The 13,469-nt window shown below is 51.3% G+C and overlaps 1 protein-coding gene across 2 annotated transcripts in view; it reads right to left on the reverse strand.

The window, feature by feature from the left end:
• GPR50 (G protein-coupled receptor 50) overlaps nt 1-12,232 on the reverse strand; it is a 48,006-nt gene extending 35,774 nt beyond the window's left edge. For both annotated transcript variants that reach the window (XM_069811126.1, XM_069811125.1), the window contains exon 1: nt 12,036-12,232. In XM_069811126.1, coding sequence (XP_069667227.1) covers nt 12,036-12,210 — 175 coding nt within the window. In that variant the 5' untranslated portion in view covers nt 12,211-12,232. The remainder of the gene's footprint in view (nt 1-12,035) is intronic.
• Between the last annotated feature and the right edge of the window lie 1,237 nt (nt 12,233-13,469).

Here is a 13,469-nt window from a genome sequence, read left to right on the forward strand (position 1 = left end):
TTTTAGAAGGGCTTAGCTGGGTGGTGGCAGACAGCATCACCTCACCTTTCAATGCTCGTCTAGACCAGGCAGGGAATGTTTTGTTCACTGCAGCTGTCCTCCTGAAAGCAGAGCCCTCTGAAGTCCCCGGCGAGGTCTTGGGTCATTAAGAATTGGCCGGTCAGCATCTGTGAGGAACAACATGAGTACATTGCCTAAAAAGTTCTCTGTTTTCCTACGAGGATAAAGCTGGTGTATCTCTGAAGGACCAGAAGACCACTGCATACACCTAGATGTTCGGTCCACTCCTAACCTGGGCGAGAAGTGCCCTGAAAGAGGGCATTTCGCAACAGGCTGGGCTTGTCGATCCCTTAAAAACACAGGGCGCCGTGCAAGGGCACAGCTGGACGTGCAGAAAGGCACCGCTCTGCGCCCCGGGCACCCAGCTGCATCACAGCAAGAAATGCAAGGAGATCACCTGCGGGAGCTGCCAGCTTGCGTCTCGTCTACAACAGCACAGAGCTGCGAGTCCTGCTGCTTCTCTTTGCTCTAACTGCTGGCCGCAATAGCTCTCGGCAGGCAGGACTGCCTGTTTGAAGGCAGAGATTAGCCTGACAGCCTCCCACTAAACAAGTCCTTGCTTCTCCCATCGCACGTGCTTTTTTCTGCAAGTCCTCGCACCGCACTTCTGCCTGCCCTACAGAAACTCCCAAGAACGAGCACAAGAGAGGCAGAGCTTGCAATCCATACTGCAATATCTGATCATTTCAGTGCCTGTCAACTACACCGACTCTTAAAGGGTTTTGTCAGCAAGCTTTCTACTTAGTCCAATTCGTTTTGCCTAATCATTTTTGATTCATAGGAAGACCGTTTGAGACATAAGACCTAAGACAGAAAGGCAGAGCTTGCCGCTGACTTAACACTCACATCTTGGGTATAGTGGAAAAGGTTTCTTTCATTTCTAGTCTTCCCTTGGAAAAGCCAAGATATAATCTCTGACTTGACAACATCTACTTCCACATAAAAGGGACCAGTATACTTTATTCTAGCTTAATCTCTCCCTGCAAAGGAGAGCACTGAAAGGTCCAGAGACGGTGCCAATATTTTTTGAAAGGCCAGAAAGAAAACAGGCAGAACTAGTGATGGAAAGCAGAGAAGAGCTAACTTTTTAACGCATCTTCATCTTTGCTGCTGCTGTTTATTGAGATGCTGAGATCATACTGGCCATTTGTAAATAAGCTAATGGTGCAAACCTCGGAAGAGACAGATATATTTTCAGTCAGATATTAACAGGTACTGTTAGTGTGAGCATGATCTGCCCTCCACCAGGAGTCAGAAGAGTGGAGATGGGAGGGGAGCGTGAGAGAGGACGATGGAGAGTGTGAGAGAAAAGCAGGAACGTGAATTTTGCCAACTCCAGACTATTCCAAATGCTACTGGAAGCCTCTTCCAGGGACATTTTACATTGTCATGCCGTGCTTTTAGTCTCTGTACCAGGAACTGGAAAGGGTGCTTACTATGCTCAAGATAAAGTTAACATACCTTATGCCCATGTCCTCATGGCACCATTGGCCAGACTATTCCTGAATTTCAGCTCTGACCTCCTCCCCGACCACACAGAAAAGCCGCAGGCTTGGCCTGGAGGTGCTGTAAGGCTGGGCTACTTCACTTGGCTGGGCAATCAATCACAGGGGCTGGGGTTTGCTTTTATTTGGGCTGGCTCATGCCAGCTCTGCAGATAAGACACCAGGCCAGTGTCGAGAAGCCTCCACCACCTTCCCAGCTCCTCCACAACTGAGGCAACTGCCAAAAAGTTCTAGAGCATCTCAAAGTAAAGGATGAGGAGGGAGGACCTTGATGTGTAGAGACTGAAGAACAGTCTCTATAGGTGCAGAGACTGAAGAACAATTTAACCTGGAAAAGGTGTAGTCGTAGAGGAAGGCTACCCATCCGCTCAGCCCTGGCTCTGCTCCCCAAGGCACCTCTCTAGCGATGTCAACACAGAGCTATGACCCAGGAAACTTTGATGAAAAGCTGAAGGTAGTGAGTGGTACAATATACAGCCATTGTCCTCAGACAGCATGGGGCCAAAGCTACCAACACAGGCTATTGTTCTCCCCTTCTATTTAAAAGAGTGATGACTTGCATGAATGTTGGCTTTGGAGTACATGCTTGGCAACCCCGGCAGAAAAACAGACAGCATTTCCATGGAATACCATAAGATTCTGAAAGAAATATGTTTAAGTTATTTTTGCAATATTATTAAATCCAGGAGTGAATATTTTGAATATGGTATAATCCATTTTCCTAGGAACCAGCCAAGAACAACACTGGGTTTTGCTTGGAAACCAACAGCAGCGCGGGGGAAGTGCCACCGCGCTGCCATCCCTGCTTTGCTGTTCCCCGGGGGACATGAGTGGGAGCCCCACACGCCTCCCCCGATGTCCCCAACCCTTCCCTTCTCTGTCAGCATGCCTCAAAACACAGGTCCCATCACCTTTTCCCTTGCCACACGGACGAGCCCCAGTCCCTCCGATGGGAGGTGTGACTCTGCTCTCCTCGGAGCCAGGGACTCTCCATTGGCCCAAGGAAGCCCCAAAACTGAGTGTTGACGAATATGTTGGGAGGACAAATGTACAACACTAAAAAGGCCAGGCAGGAGTATTTCAGCAGCCTGCAGATGGGACTCAGGACCAAAAAAGTGGGAAGACGGTGAGATCGGGATGGCTCCTGCCATTGAAACCGGCCAGCAGACAGAAGCAGGAGAATAAGTAGGTAGACTGGGTAGATACAGAAGACCCAGTCCTGAGCACAGATCATCTCCTCCCCGTCTCCAGCAGTTCCACCCTAAAAGCAGAGCCCAAACCCATTCCCATGCACCAGGACCCCAGTCTTTTACTCCCTTTTACCGTCTCTACCTGCTGCCCACTCCACAAACCCTCCTACGCCATGTTCGTATGCAAGTCCCAGGGCTGGCTTAAGCTGCCGTGGTGACCTCAATCAATAGGCTCTCCTTACCCCGCAGCGTGCAGGAAAACAAATTAGTCACCCTGCACAAGTCCTTGGAAAATCCTGGACCACCTGCAGAACACCTCCTTTTCCTAAATCCCTCCTTGTGAATCTCCGCACAAGTAGGACAGAGCTAAAGCCACAGGAGAGCCCCGTGTCGCCCATTTTGGCCCGCACGGGCAGCCCGCACCTTGCAGGATCGGTGCTGTGGGCACAGCGAGGAGGCTGCTCCCTCCCTCTGGCAGCACGGGCCAGGGCTCCAGTTCCTAATGCATCCAAATGTGACTGTGGATTTCACCCACCCCATTAAGATTCAATTTGCTCTACTTTCTGCTGCAATATCTACAGAAATAAAACTCACAGCTCAGACCTGAAGGCCAGACACAGGGCCAGGAGTAAGATGAAATACGTTAAACTCCATTTAACTTACGGCTCGTAGAGCCCACGGGAACCACCTGCTCGGCACCCACGGGGCCAGCTGCGTTCCCTCCCAGAAGACTTCAGGGTCTCTTGAGCCCACCTACTCTTACCATCAAACACGAATGTCTGCAACAGGCAGAGCTGCCAATTCTCCCCACCTTTCCCCTCGGGATGGGGAAGATGCTCTGTTAGCCTAAGCATCCCACTGCCCACCCTTGTTCGCTCTGGCTGTGTTTGGCACATCCTGCCAAATCCTGCTGTGGCTGAATTCTCACCACTCCATCAGCATTCCCACTTATCCCCCTCCTTCCTCACCTTCTCTGCATCCTCCTGCCCCAGGCCTCGCTGAACCCGTCTCTACCTGGATCCTTTTATGCTGGCCCCAGATCCACGGCTGTGACACACTCATTCCCCAGCAGCTCCGGCATCCAGCTCAGTTGTGCCTGAAATTCATCCAGGACCAAGCCCAGGCCCACGAGTGTTGCATCTAAGTCAAAGGACAAGCAGGGATTCAGGGCAGGTTGGACCCCGGGCTGCTGGACCTCAGTCCCCCGCAGCCATCGCAGCGTTTGTCAACATCACATCTGAAGGTGATGCTGGGGATTGTTCAACAAAGCAAGATCTGAGGTCTCTCAACAGAAGACATCAAGTGAATGGTCTCAGAACACAGGGATTCATTGGGCCTCACTCCAGCTTTTGGGAATGAGAGTAGTTAAACATGAGAAAGCTACACCACAGCTTTCCTTCTACATCTTCCACAAAGAGCAGTCCCATCAGATCGGGGCTGTCAGGGACTGGAGTGTCCTGGGACTGTGGCACAGCCTTCTCCTTGCCAACCAGCCCAAAGGATGGTCCTGTCCTCCTCTGCCCCTGTCTCTGCTGTGGGACGGACTTGGAAGGGATTAAACATTCTGCACAGAGAAAGAAAAGCAAACAAAATGCAGTGAAAATGCAAAAAGAAAAAAAAAAGCAAACAAAGACCATCTCTGAATTAATTTCCATTTTATTTATAGGCCATCACGTGACAGTTGTCTTCCTGAGCCTTTTAATTAATCACTCCAGAAGTCACACAGAGAGCAGCTACTTTGAGCACGTATGCCCACCTTCCCTCTTCCCAAAACATTCCAGCTTGTGTGGAAGGGCTGTCTGCAAGGTAATTAATTATTTGCTATTATCTAAGCCAGTACTCGGCTCTCCAAATCTTTCAGGAACACCAAGTCCTGAGGCAGTAATGCTGTTTGGGGCTGAAAGGAATAAAAGAAAAGCCTTTGCTAGAGGCAAGGAAGGGCAAAGGGGTTGGAAGGATTCAGAGAGGGAGAAAGGGAGCTCAGCACTGGGCTCAACCTGGCTTTCTAACTCTTGTTTCAAGGCCCATAGGGTGGCCCTCCCGGGGAGGCAGGGTGTTATTTTGTGTGATACAAGACGCAGATCTTCCTAATCAGAGGATTTTTGTTTCAACTAATTGGAGGGTAAGTGCATAGAGACCTGCACCAACATGTAACAAAACCTTTGTCAAATGCTTGGCAAAGAGAAATATTCCCCAGTTCAGAAATGCTAGAATTACTGTTTCTAGTGGAAACCTGCTTAATTTCTCTTAAATCATGTATTTATAATATAATCACTTGCTTGACCACATATCACCTGGCTAAAACCACCAGTACACCTGAAGTGCATGCTGAGCACTGCTGACTTACTGAGTGACTGACAGTATTTTACCTCTGTTCCCCAGCCGCACATCCCCAACTTAGGGGGCTGTGTTCAAGTCCTCGTCCAAACCGGGGTTTTCCTGAAAAACCAACTTGTTGGAGTCGGGGGGGTGTGCTGGCTTTGGCTGGTATAGAGTTAATTTTTTCCATATTAGCTTGTATGTGACTATGTTTTGGATTTGTGCTGAAAACAGTGTTGATAACACAGGGATGTTTTCGTTATTGCTGAGCAGTGCTTACCCAGAGCCAAGGGCTTTTCTGCTCCTCACCCCACCCCACCAGCGAGGAGGCTGGGGGGGCACAAGGAGCTGGGGGGGGACACAGCCGGGACAGCTGACCCCAGCTGACCAGAGAGATATTCCAGACCAGAGGACGTCATGCTCAGCATAGAAACCTGGGGGAAGGAGAAGGAAGGGGGGGATGTTCGGAGTGATGGCGTTTTGTCTTCCCAAGTAACAGTTACACGTGCTGGAGCCCTGCTGTCCTGGAGGTGGCTGAACACCGGCCTGCCCATGGGAAGCAGTGAATGAATTCCTTGGTTTGCTTTGCTTGCGTGCATGTCTTTTGCTTTACCTGTTAAACTGTCTTTATCTCAACCCACGAGTTTTCTCACTTTTACCCTGCTGATTCTCTCCCCCATCCTACCGGGGGGGAGTGAGTAAGCGGCTGCGTGGGACTTAGTTGCTGGCTGCGGTTAAACCACGACAGGGAAGTAGACATTTCTGCTGGTAGTTCTGCAAAGTTTCACAAAGGGCTCCTGAGATCCAGCACTCCTAAAAATACTCCCATTTACATGAATCGTAAGGAGGGTTTTTTTCCCAGAAAAAAAAAAAATTAAAAAAGCAAAACCAAAAATTAGTGGCTTTGACCTCTCACACTTGATGGGATGGAATCCCCTTGGGATCCCCTATGGAGCTGTATGAAGGACCAATTTAGAAATATTTCTGAAGCTACCGCACTCCAAAAAAACTTAGGACCTACTCACACCCGAGAGAGCTGCTGCTTCCTCCGGAGCTCCCAGAGTACGGCATGGGAGCGGCACAGCACGAGGCCGCGAACGCTGCTCCGAGCAGAATGGCGGCTCCGAGCCTCCTCCTCCTCCTCTTCCATACTCTGGGCACCTCGCTGCTCCCACAGCCCGGGAGGAGCCCAGCTCAGCCCCGCCGGGAGGAGAGATGGGCAAGGGGCTGGGTGGGAACGCGACGTGAAACCCCCCCGAAGCTGGAGCACAGGAAGGTGATGCTGTCAGAGACATCTCCAAATCAGCTCGGCCACGGGGCTGTGCCCACGGACCGACACGTGCCCACCAGCACGCCCACCGGGGGCACTCGGGTACCCCCCCGCTGCTCACCCCACAGACCGCTTCCAGCAACTTCTCTGCACCAACCGTAGAGCCCAGGCGATCCCCGCATCGAGCCCCAGCCCCAGCCCCAGCCCCAGCCAGGCTTCTCTGGAGCAGCCCCATCCCCGCAGTTAACGTTCCCGCAGTGGATGGCACGGGAAGCATCGCTGGCAGTCAGCTTGATACGGCAAATTCATCGCGGTCCAGCTGAGCGAGTCAGTAATGAAGCTAAAAGCAAACACTGTCGTGGATTACTCCCCACCAACGGCGGAGAAGCAACAGCGAGACCGTTTGTCAGCAGCTCACCCGTTTGATGTCACGGGCACCCATCCCTGTCGAAGAGCAAGAGGGTGCCGGGTGTCACCCTTCCACATTAGAGGACCCAGGGAGCGGGGAAGTGGGTGCAACTCCAGAGTCCCAGCAACCTTCACACTGTTTCATCGACAAACAGCACATTTCCCTCAACAGAGCCCACCAGAAAGCGAAGACACCTGCTGCAGAAGCACTGGTGGGAGTTTGCTATAGACAAATGAATCAGCAGAACAGATGAGCAGCTCCTGAAGCATCTACCCACAACATACAGAAAGAAAAGATGTAATTTCAGGCTTGTGGCAGATGCTGGAGGGTTTGTGGTGCTAAAAAAAGAAATTTAAAAAATTAAAAAAAAAAAAGTAATCTCAACTCACTTACATATAATAGATAGCTTTCTAGGACAAGGAAATCCCGCAGTAGCTAGACGAAAACCAATCACAGCTCTCACTTGCATCTGAGATAAGGAAGCAGAACATGGTCCAACATGGCTATAAAAGGTCAGTTTCCCAAAACCAGAAACAATCAGACACAAAAATAACTGAGAGAAAACACAATGCTTACTGGGAGATGTTTAAAGATGCCTTAGTAGAGCCCTCCTTTCCCCCAAAAAAACCAATACTATATTCAAAAAAAGTTTATTTGGTTTAAAATAAGAATTTTTTTAAGACAAGAGCCAAATAGAAAAATAAATAAAATATGTAACATATAAATAGAAAATTCACTATAAAAATGAGTAGCTGGAAATCAACACATTTTATAAAGAAAGCTAAAAGATATCAAAAAACCTAATGGCAATAGGTATATCAGGAAAAAAAGCAACAATCTATCAATACAACAGGCTTGATGCTAAAAAAGTACAGTGAAATTATCCTGATACAGAAGATGTAGAAAGTATAAGAATTACTTTTTATCTTTGCAGATAAGGATGACGTATATCTCAGCTATAACAAAATTCTCTGAGAAGCAAGTTGGGAAGATACCACCTGCCAACCATTTTTCATATCTGTAACTAGAAAACCTGCACATCAAAGTGTATGAAGGAGCTCACCAAATCCCTAACATTGACTTAAAAAAAAAAAAAAAACAAAAAAACAAACAGAAACATGTCCCAGGCCAGCCAGGAAGTTCCAGAGGTCTTGGAACAATAAATAAAAAACTCCACTCAAGCAAACAAAAACTTAGCGTCGTGCCAATATTTTCAGAGGGCAAATGGCCTGACCCAGGAACCACAGGCTGGTTACCCTGCCTGCAGTCCCCAGCGGAGCCAGGGAACGGCCAGTATTCGGAGACGGAAACACCGTTAGTGCTAGTCAACAGAGTTTTCTGGTCGGAGGGCTTGTCAAAACTGATCTAGTATTTCGTCTAAGAGTACACATTTGGCTGACAAAGGGAACTGTGTTGACATAATACATGCAGACTTGTGTGTGACGCTTGACTTTGGCCGGTGTGACAGTCTAAGAACAAAATCCCCAGTGCTATGCAAACATCAGTGTATAGTGTATATCCAGAGGATTAAAAGCCGGTTGAGCCCGGTGACCTCATTAGAGTTATACCTGTGCCGCCTGCCCCCACGGAGGTTTCGGGTCCCCGGAGAGGTGATGTTTCCACGAGGGAAAAGGGCCCACGAGGTGGCAGAAATGGCTCTCTGCACACGAAGCTCCCGGCAGCACTGGTGGGAGACGTGGGTTTTCAGGGGATGCGTGTTTTGGCTGTGTGCCTGAGTCTGCAGCAAGTGCAGGAGATCTAGAGAAGGGTATTTCCAGAGCCTCTGCCCAAAAAGCAGGCTAACTCATTGAAAAATATTGGCTGTTTTTAGTGCAGATTTTCACCCTTGTAAAGCTAGCAGGACCCACAAATGAAAAGCTGTAGACTCAGCCATGCCAGCAGCCTTCGGCTGGACACAATCCTGCACATGCCATGTAACACACGGTTCCCTCCTATTATTTCCTACATGGGTCCTAATCTGTGCTCAGCACTCTGAGCACCTTCCAGTAACAACACAGGACACACCAACACTGACCCGACATATGTTACACCTTCCCAGAGGGCAAAAGGAGTGGAGTGATTTCTCTTGGAAAGTTTTAGAGGTCAGGTATTCTGCTTTTAAACTCCACCAGTGCAGGGATAGCAGGGTGGCCAGGTTTGTGAAGGCTTTCAGCTGCCAAAAAATTTCACCCCTTCTCACCTGCCTCCCATAAAGACATACAGACATCTCTCCTGCCAGAGGAGCAGAGTTATTCCCCACGCCCTCAACCATCTAAATGTCCTGCAGTGTGGACATACGGACCAAAGCCTGGAGGTTTGTTTGGAGCTCTCAGACCATACAAGCAGCTCCGAGTGTCGGGGTAGCTGGACGTTACTGTAGGAAAGCTTAACGCCAGCAGTTCTCCAGCATGACTGATCGAACAACCAACTGGGATGTGAACTGTCCACCACAGAGGAAGCCTGGGGCTTTCAGTGAATCTGGATTTCCTCTGCTCACAAGCATCACTCACCTCCTTCTGCTCGTTCAGCTCCGGGCAGCTGCTGATGTCCTCCAGGCAGCTGACCACACCGGAGAGGGTACGTACCCCTTGTGAGACCCCGCTTGACAGCCACACTCCTCCTCTCTGCCCCTTGCAGCTACCGGCTGCGCAGAGGTGCTGAAGCGTGCCAAGCGCTGCAGAGAGGGCCAGGGGGATGGACCAAAAACCCCATCCCCACAAGAGTGATCACCCACCGCAGCTACTGAAGCAGTGCCAGTTTCACATCCCAGCCTGAATCCAGCCTACCCTGGCGATGCAGTTTTAGCTCCAGCTGGACGACCTTGTAGCGGGGCTCTTGCTAGCTTCCCTGTAAGCTTGCTCCAGAAATGGAGGGCTTGGCGCTTCCAGGATTTGGCAAGAGCTGACACATCCATAACGGGTGTCCTTTTCATTTACTGGACTGACTGAGGATAGGTTTGAACATGAGCAGAAAAACTTTGTCCAAAGGCCTTCAACCGCGCTCCAGCTGAGCCCCTCTCATTCGTGGTGTTGCTCACATGTCAGGAGGACCACAAACTGAGCTGAGACCCCTGACTTCTCATTCTGCGTCCAGGGAGGCAGACAGCCCGCTCGCTTCCTGACATGGACAGACGCAGGACATTGTCTGAACATCCTAAACACACATGATCTTTTCAGCCAAACAAGATGACACCAGTTAAATGCTGGTTAGATGTTTTACCTTACTGAACTTCGAACCATCACCATCGGTCTGACGACCTCGCTTTCCTGCTGCTGAACCTCTCTAGTGACTTGGCAAAGGCATTCCCAGTTTAGGCTGCTGACTGGAGGAGGAACGATGCTCAGGTCAACAAAGCAGGACGGGTCTCTCCATACCTACCACCGCTTTGAAGCGTGTAACACTGAATTCCCCACCAGTCACCCTCAAGTTCTGTCTGCAATGAAAGGCACCTCCCCACAAGTCAGGGCAATTAACAATGATTTCACTTGCGTTGGTTTTACTCGTACATCCCGATAGCTTGCATGCAGAGCGGACAACGGGCTACTGACAAGGGTTAAGATTTGGAAAACACCTCCGTGGTCACTTCAAGGGAAAGCTGTTCTTTTTCTCTTTTGCAGGAACTTTAACTCAACTCATAACAGAGGCAGTCTTAAGACATGAAATGCATTCAAGCGATTAACAATTTGAAAGGTGATAAAAGCAGCTAAATAGGTTCAAATCTGCTTGCTGCCCAACCAGCCAGATAACATAAACCACTAGTTATCTTGGGGAGAAGGGGAGGGTGTCTCTATTTTTCTTTCCCAGAACCACCGATCACAAGCTCACAGTGCTCACATTTTAAAACAAAGCTGAAGAGGATGGAAAATACCTTTCCCAAGTATATTAAAGTTCTCATAAAGCCAGGACAGCATGTTCATGTACTGTGGATACTGTGGGCTGCGTTTCGTGTACCAGTTAGAGAGCAACTCACTGGTCGAGGTCACTGCATCCAGCACCTGCCTAAGCCAACGGCCATTTTTGTGCTATCATTAATAAATCAATCGAATGTTAAAGGCACTGGGGGGAAATTGTCCCATCAGTCTTAGCCATCAGCTGCTTTTACTGAACTCTGTTGAGTTACTCTATATTTACAGAAAATCGAGACAGAGAGAGATCAGCATCTCCAAAATCCTTACGACTTTGTCTTACACATTATAAACACAGGAGATATTTAATTAAAACCATTTTACAAGCTATAAAGCTAAAGGTCATTTTACATCTTTCACTATAAAAGCGGACAGTGGCGTGGTCCTTAGCAAAACATACTCTACGGTGTGTTTTAAGCAGCACTACACAGACTACTTGAAACTCCTTCCAGAGCGATTTATAGCCAGCGCTATTTCTTTACTAAAATTTATATCCAGTGCTATTTCTTTGCTAACGGCAAAGGCAAAAAAAAAAAAAAAAAAACCAAACAAAAAAAACCAAACTACACGCTCAAAACCCACAGCCTTCTTAAAAATGGTTAATATCAAGAATTTTCCTAGATTAATTTATCAGGGAGGTCAATACCTAAGGTGCCAAAGCAGACTTCCAGATGACCCACGGAAAAAACGTGGGAAATCTTCGCTCTGCTTCCAGTTGGTCATGTAAGGCACAGCACCTTTGAGATAAAATGCTAAACCACACTCAAGGCTGGGACATAAAAGCAGGCGCTCGGCGTTGTAGCGGGCCGGTCTCGCCCCGGAGCGGTGTTCCTCTGCTCCTTTCTCGGACACTCGGGGTTTTCCTTAGCGCCTGCTCTCCCCGCCCGCTGCTGGTGGAAGGAACGCGGGTTTTACCTGAGTGGCGACGTGAGCTGGGGCTCCTCGATTTCCAGCTGGAGACACAAGTTCCGAGAAGTTGGAGGACAGAAGCAGCGGGACGGGACGGACGGACGGACGGACGGCGAGCCGGGAACCCCCCGCCGTGACTCGGGCCACCGGAGAAAAAAGACGAGCGACTCGCCGCCCCTCCACCCGGGCCAGGGCGGTCCCCGGGGGTCCCGAGATGCCCTTTTACCGCTCCGGTGGCCAAGCCGAGGGGCTGCGGGCCCGTCCGCCGCTGGCTCCCCGCCGGCTCCCACCCGGCCGCGGGCGGGGAGCGCTGCCGTGCGGGGCCGGCGGAGCCCCGGTGCGGTGCGGTACCGTGCCGTGCCGTGCCGTGCCGTGCCGTACCGTACCGTTCCGTGCCGCTCCGCTCCTTGCCGGCGGCAAGTTGCCAGCGCGGCCGCCCCGCCTGCCCCGCTCCCTCCCCGCTCTCACCGGCGTTCCGCAGCTTCTTATTCCTCAGCACCGAGAGGATGACCAGCGCGTTGCCCAACACGTCTACCACGATGGTGAAGATAAGCACGGCCGCCAGGGCTGTAGCCGCCCGCACCGACGGACCTTCCTCCAGCCGGCAACCCGGGCAGCTCCCGTTACTCCCCGGTCGCTCCATGCGCTCCTCGACCCGCTGCCGCCGGGGCTCCTCCTCCTCCCCCTCCTCCTCCTCCTCCTCCCGCCCCGACGGCAGACCCCCGCGGGGACGAGCGCACCTCGGTCCCCGTCCCGGGGCGGGGCGGGAGGCGGGAGGCGGGGGGGGGGGGGGGGTTGCCCGGTGCGCGGCGCGGGGCAGCGGGCGCGCTCTCCGGTGCGATGGCGCCACCGCGCGGCAACGGCGGCGGGGACGGGGGCGGGGGGGGGGTCAGTGGGATCCGACCCCTCGGAGACGGGGTACCGGGGAGGGGACGCTTTGCCCGTTCTGTGCCGTCGCCTTTGTGTCCCGCTGCCGGTGCCCGGTCCCCCCGAGCCAGTCCCATCCTCACGAGAACTTTTTTCACCCGGTTTATATCAGAACAAAACCCCTCGCTTTCGTTGCGGTGCTTTTTGCCCCGTTCTGGCGGGGGCGATGCAGAAGCCCCCGCAAATAATTTCAACGCGCGCTTCTCGGCGCTCGGCAGGGATTTCCACGCTCGCCCCGCGCCCTGCGTGCTTTACCCCACGCCGGCGTGAGCAAGAAGAGAGCAAGCCCCTGCGGTCAGGTCACAGCCACAAAACAGCAACCACATGAATTCTTAGCTTTATTTAGAAAAAAATAAACCCAGAAAATAGGTTTTATGGGCTGGGGAGACCAGCCGTGGTGCTGTCCACCACGGCTGCCCACCTCCCCGCGGCACCTCCGCCGGCTTCGGCCCAAAGCCACTTCTCCGTGCGCGGGTCAAAGTGCCCGAGCGAACGTAAAGGCTGTGTCACAACCCAGCCCGGGGTTTTACAACTGCCCGGTTGAGCGAGTCAAGAACGAAGCGAGAAGCAAATGCTTTGCAGCAGCGAGGCACAGCCGAAAGGAGCAGCAAGCAGGGTCTGCCCCAGCCCAGGGTCAAAGCCAGCCCCACATCTGCGCTCAGGCCTTGGCTGAGCCAAGCTGCTTTAAGCGGCTTTTCACCCTTTCCCCGCGACTGGAGAGCACTCAATTTTGAAACAAAGTGGTCTTTTGAAGATAATGATCAAAATCATGCATTTTCAAATTGTCAAAGAGAGCGTTTTGGCTTGAAGTTTGGTTTTCTTGGGCTTCTTGGTTGACACTCTGCACTGAATTCTGCATAGTTTTGCAAATATTTTCTCTGTGTAAACCAGTTTTGTTCACGGACTTTCGGCTGGTCTACGTTCAGGACCTACCTGCGGTACGGGAGCAGCTCGCGCAGACGCATCCTTTCAGCA

The sequence above is a fragment of the Haliaeetus albicilla genome, chromosome 23, assembly GCF_947461875.1.
Source record: "Haliaeetus albicilla chromosome 23, bHalAlb1.1, whole genome shotgun sequence".
NCBI classification, from domain to species: domain Eukaryota; kingdom Metazoa; phylum Chordata; class Aves; order Accipitriformes; family Accipitridae; genus Haliaeetus; species Haliaeetus albicilla.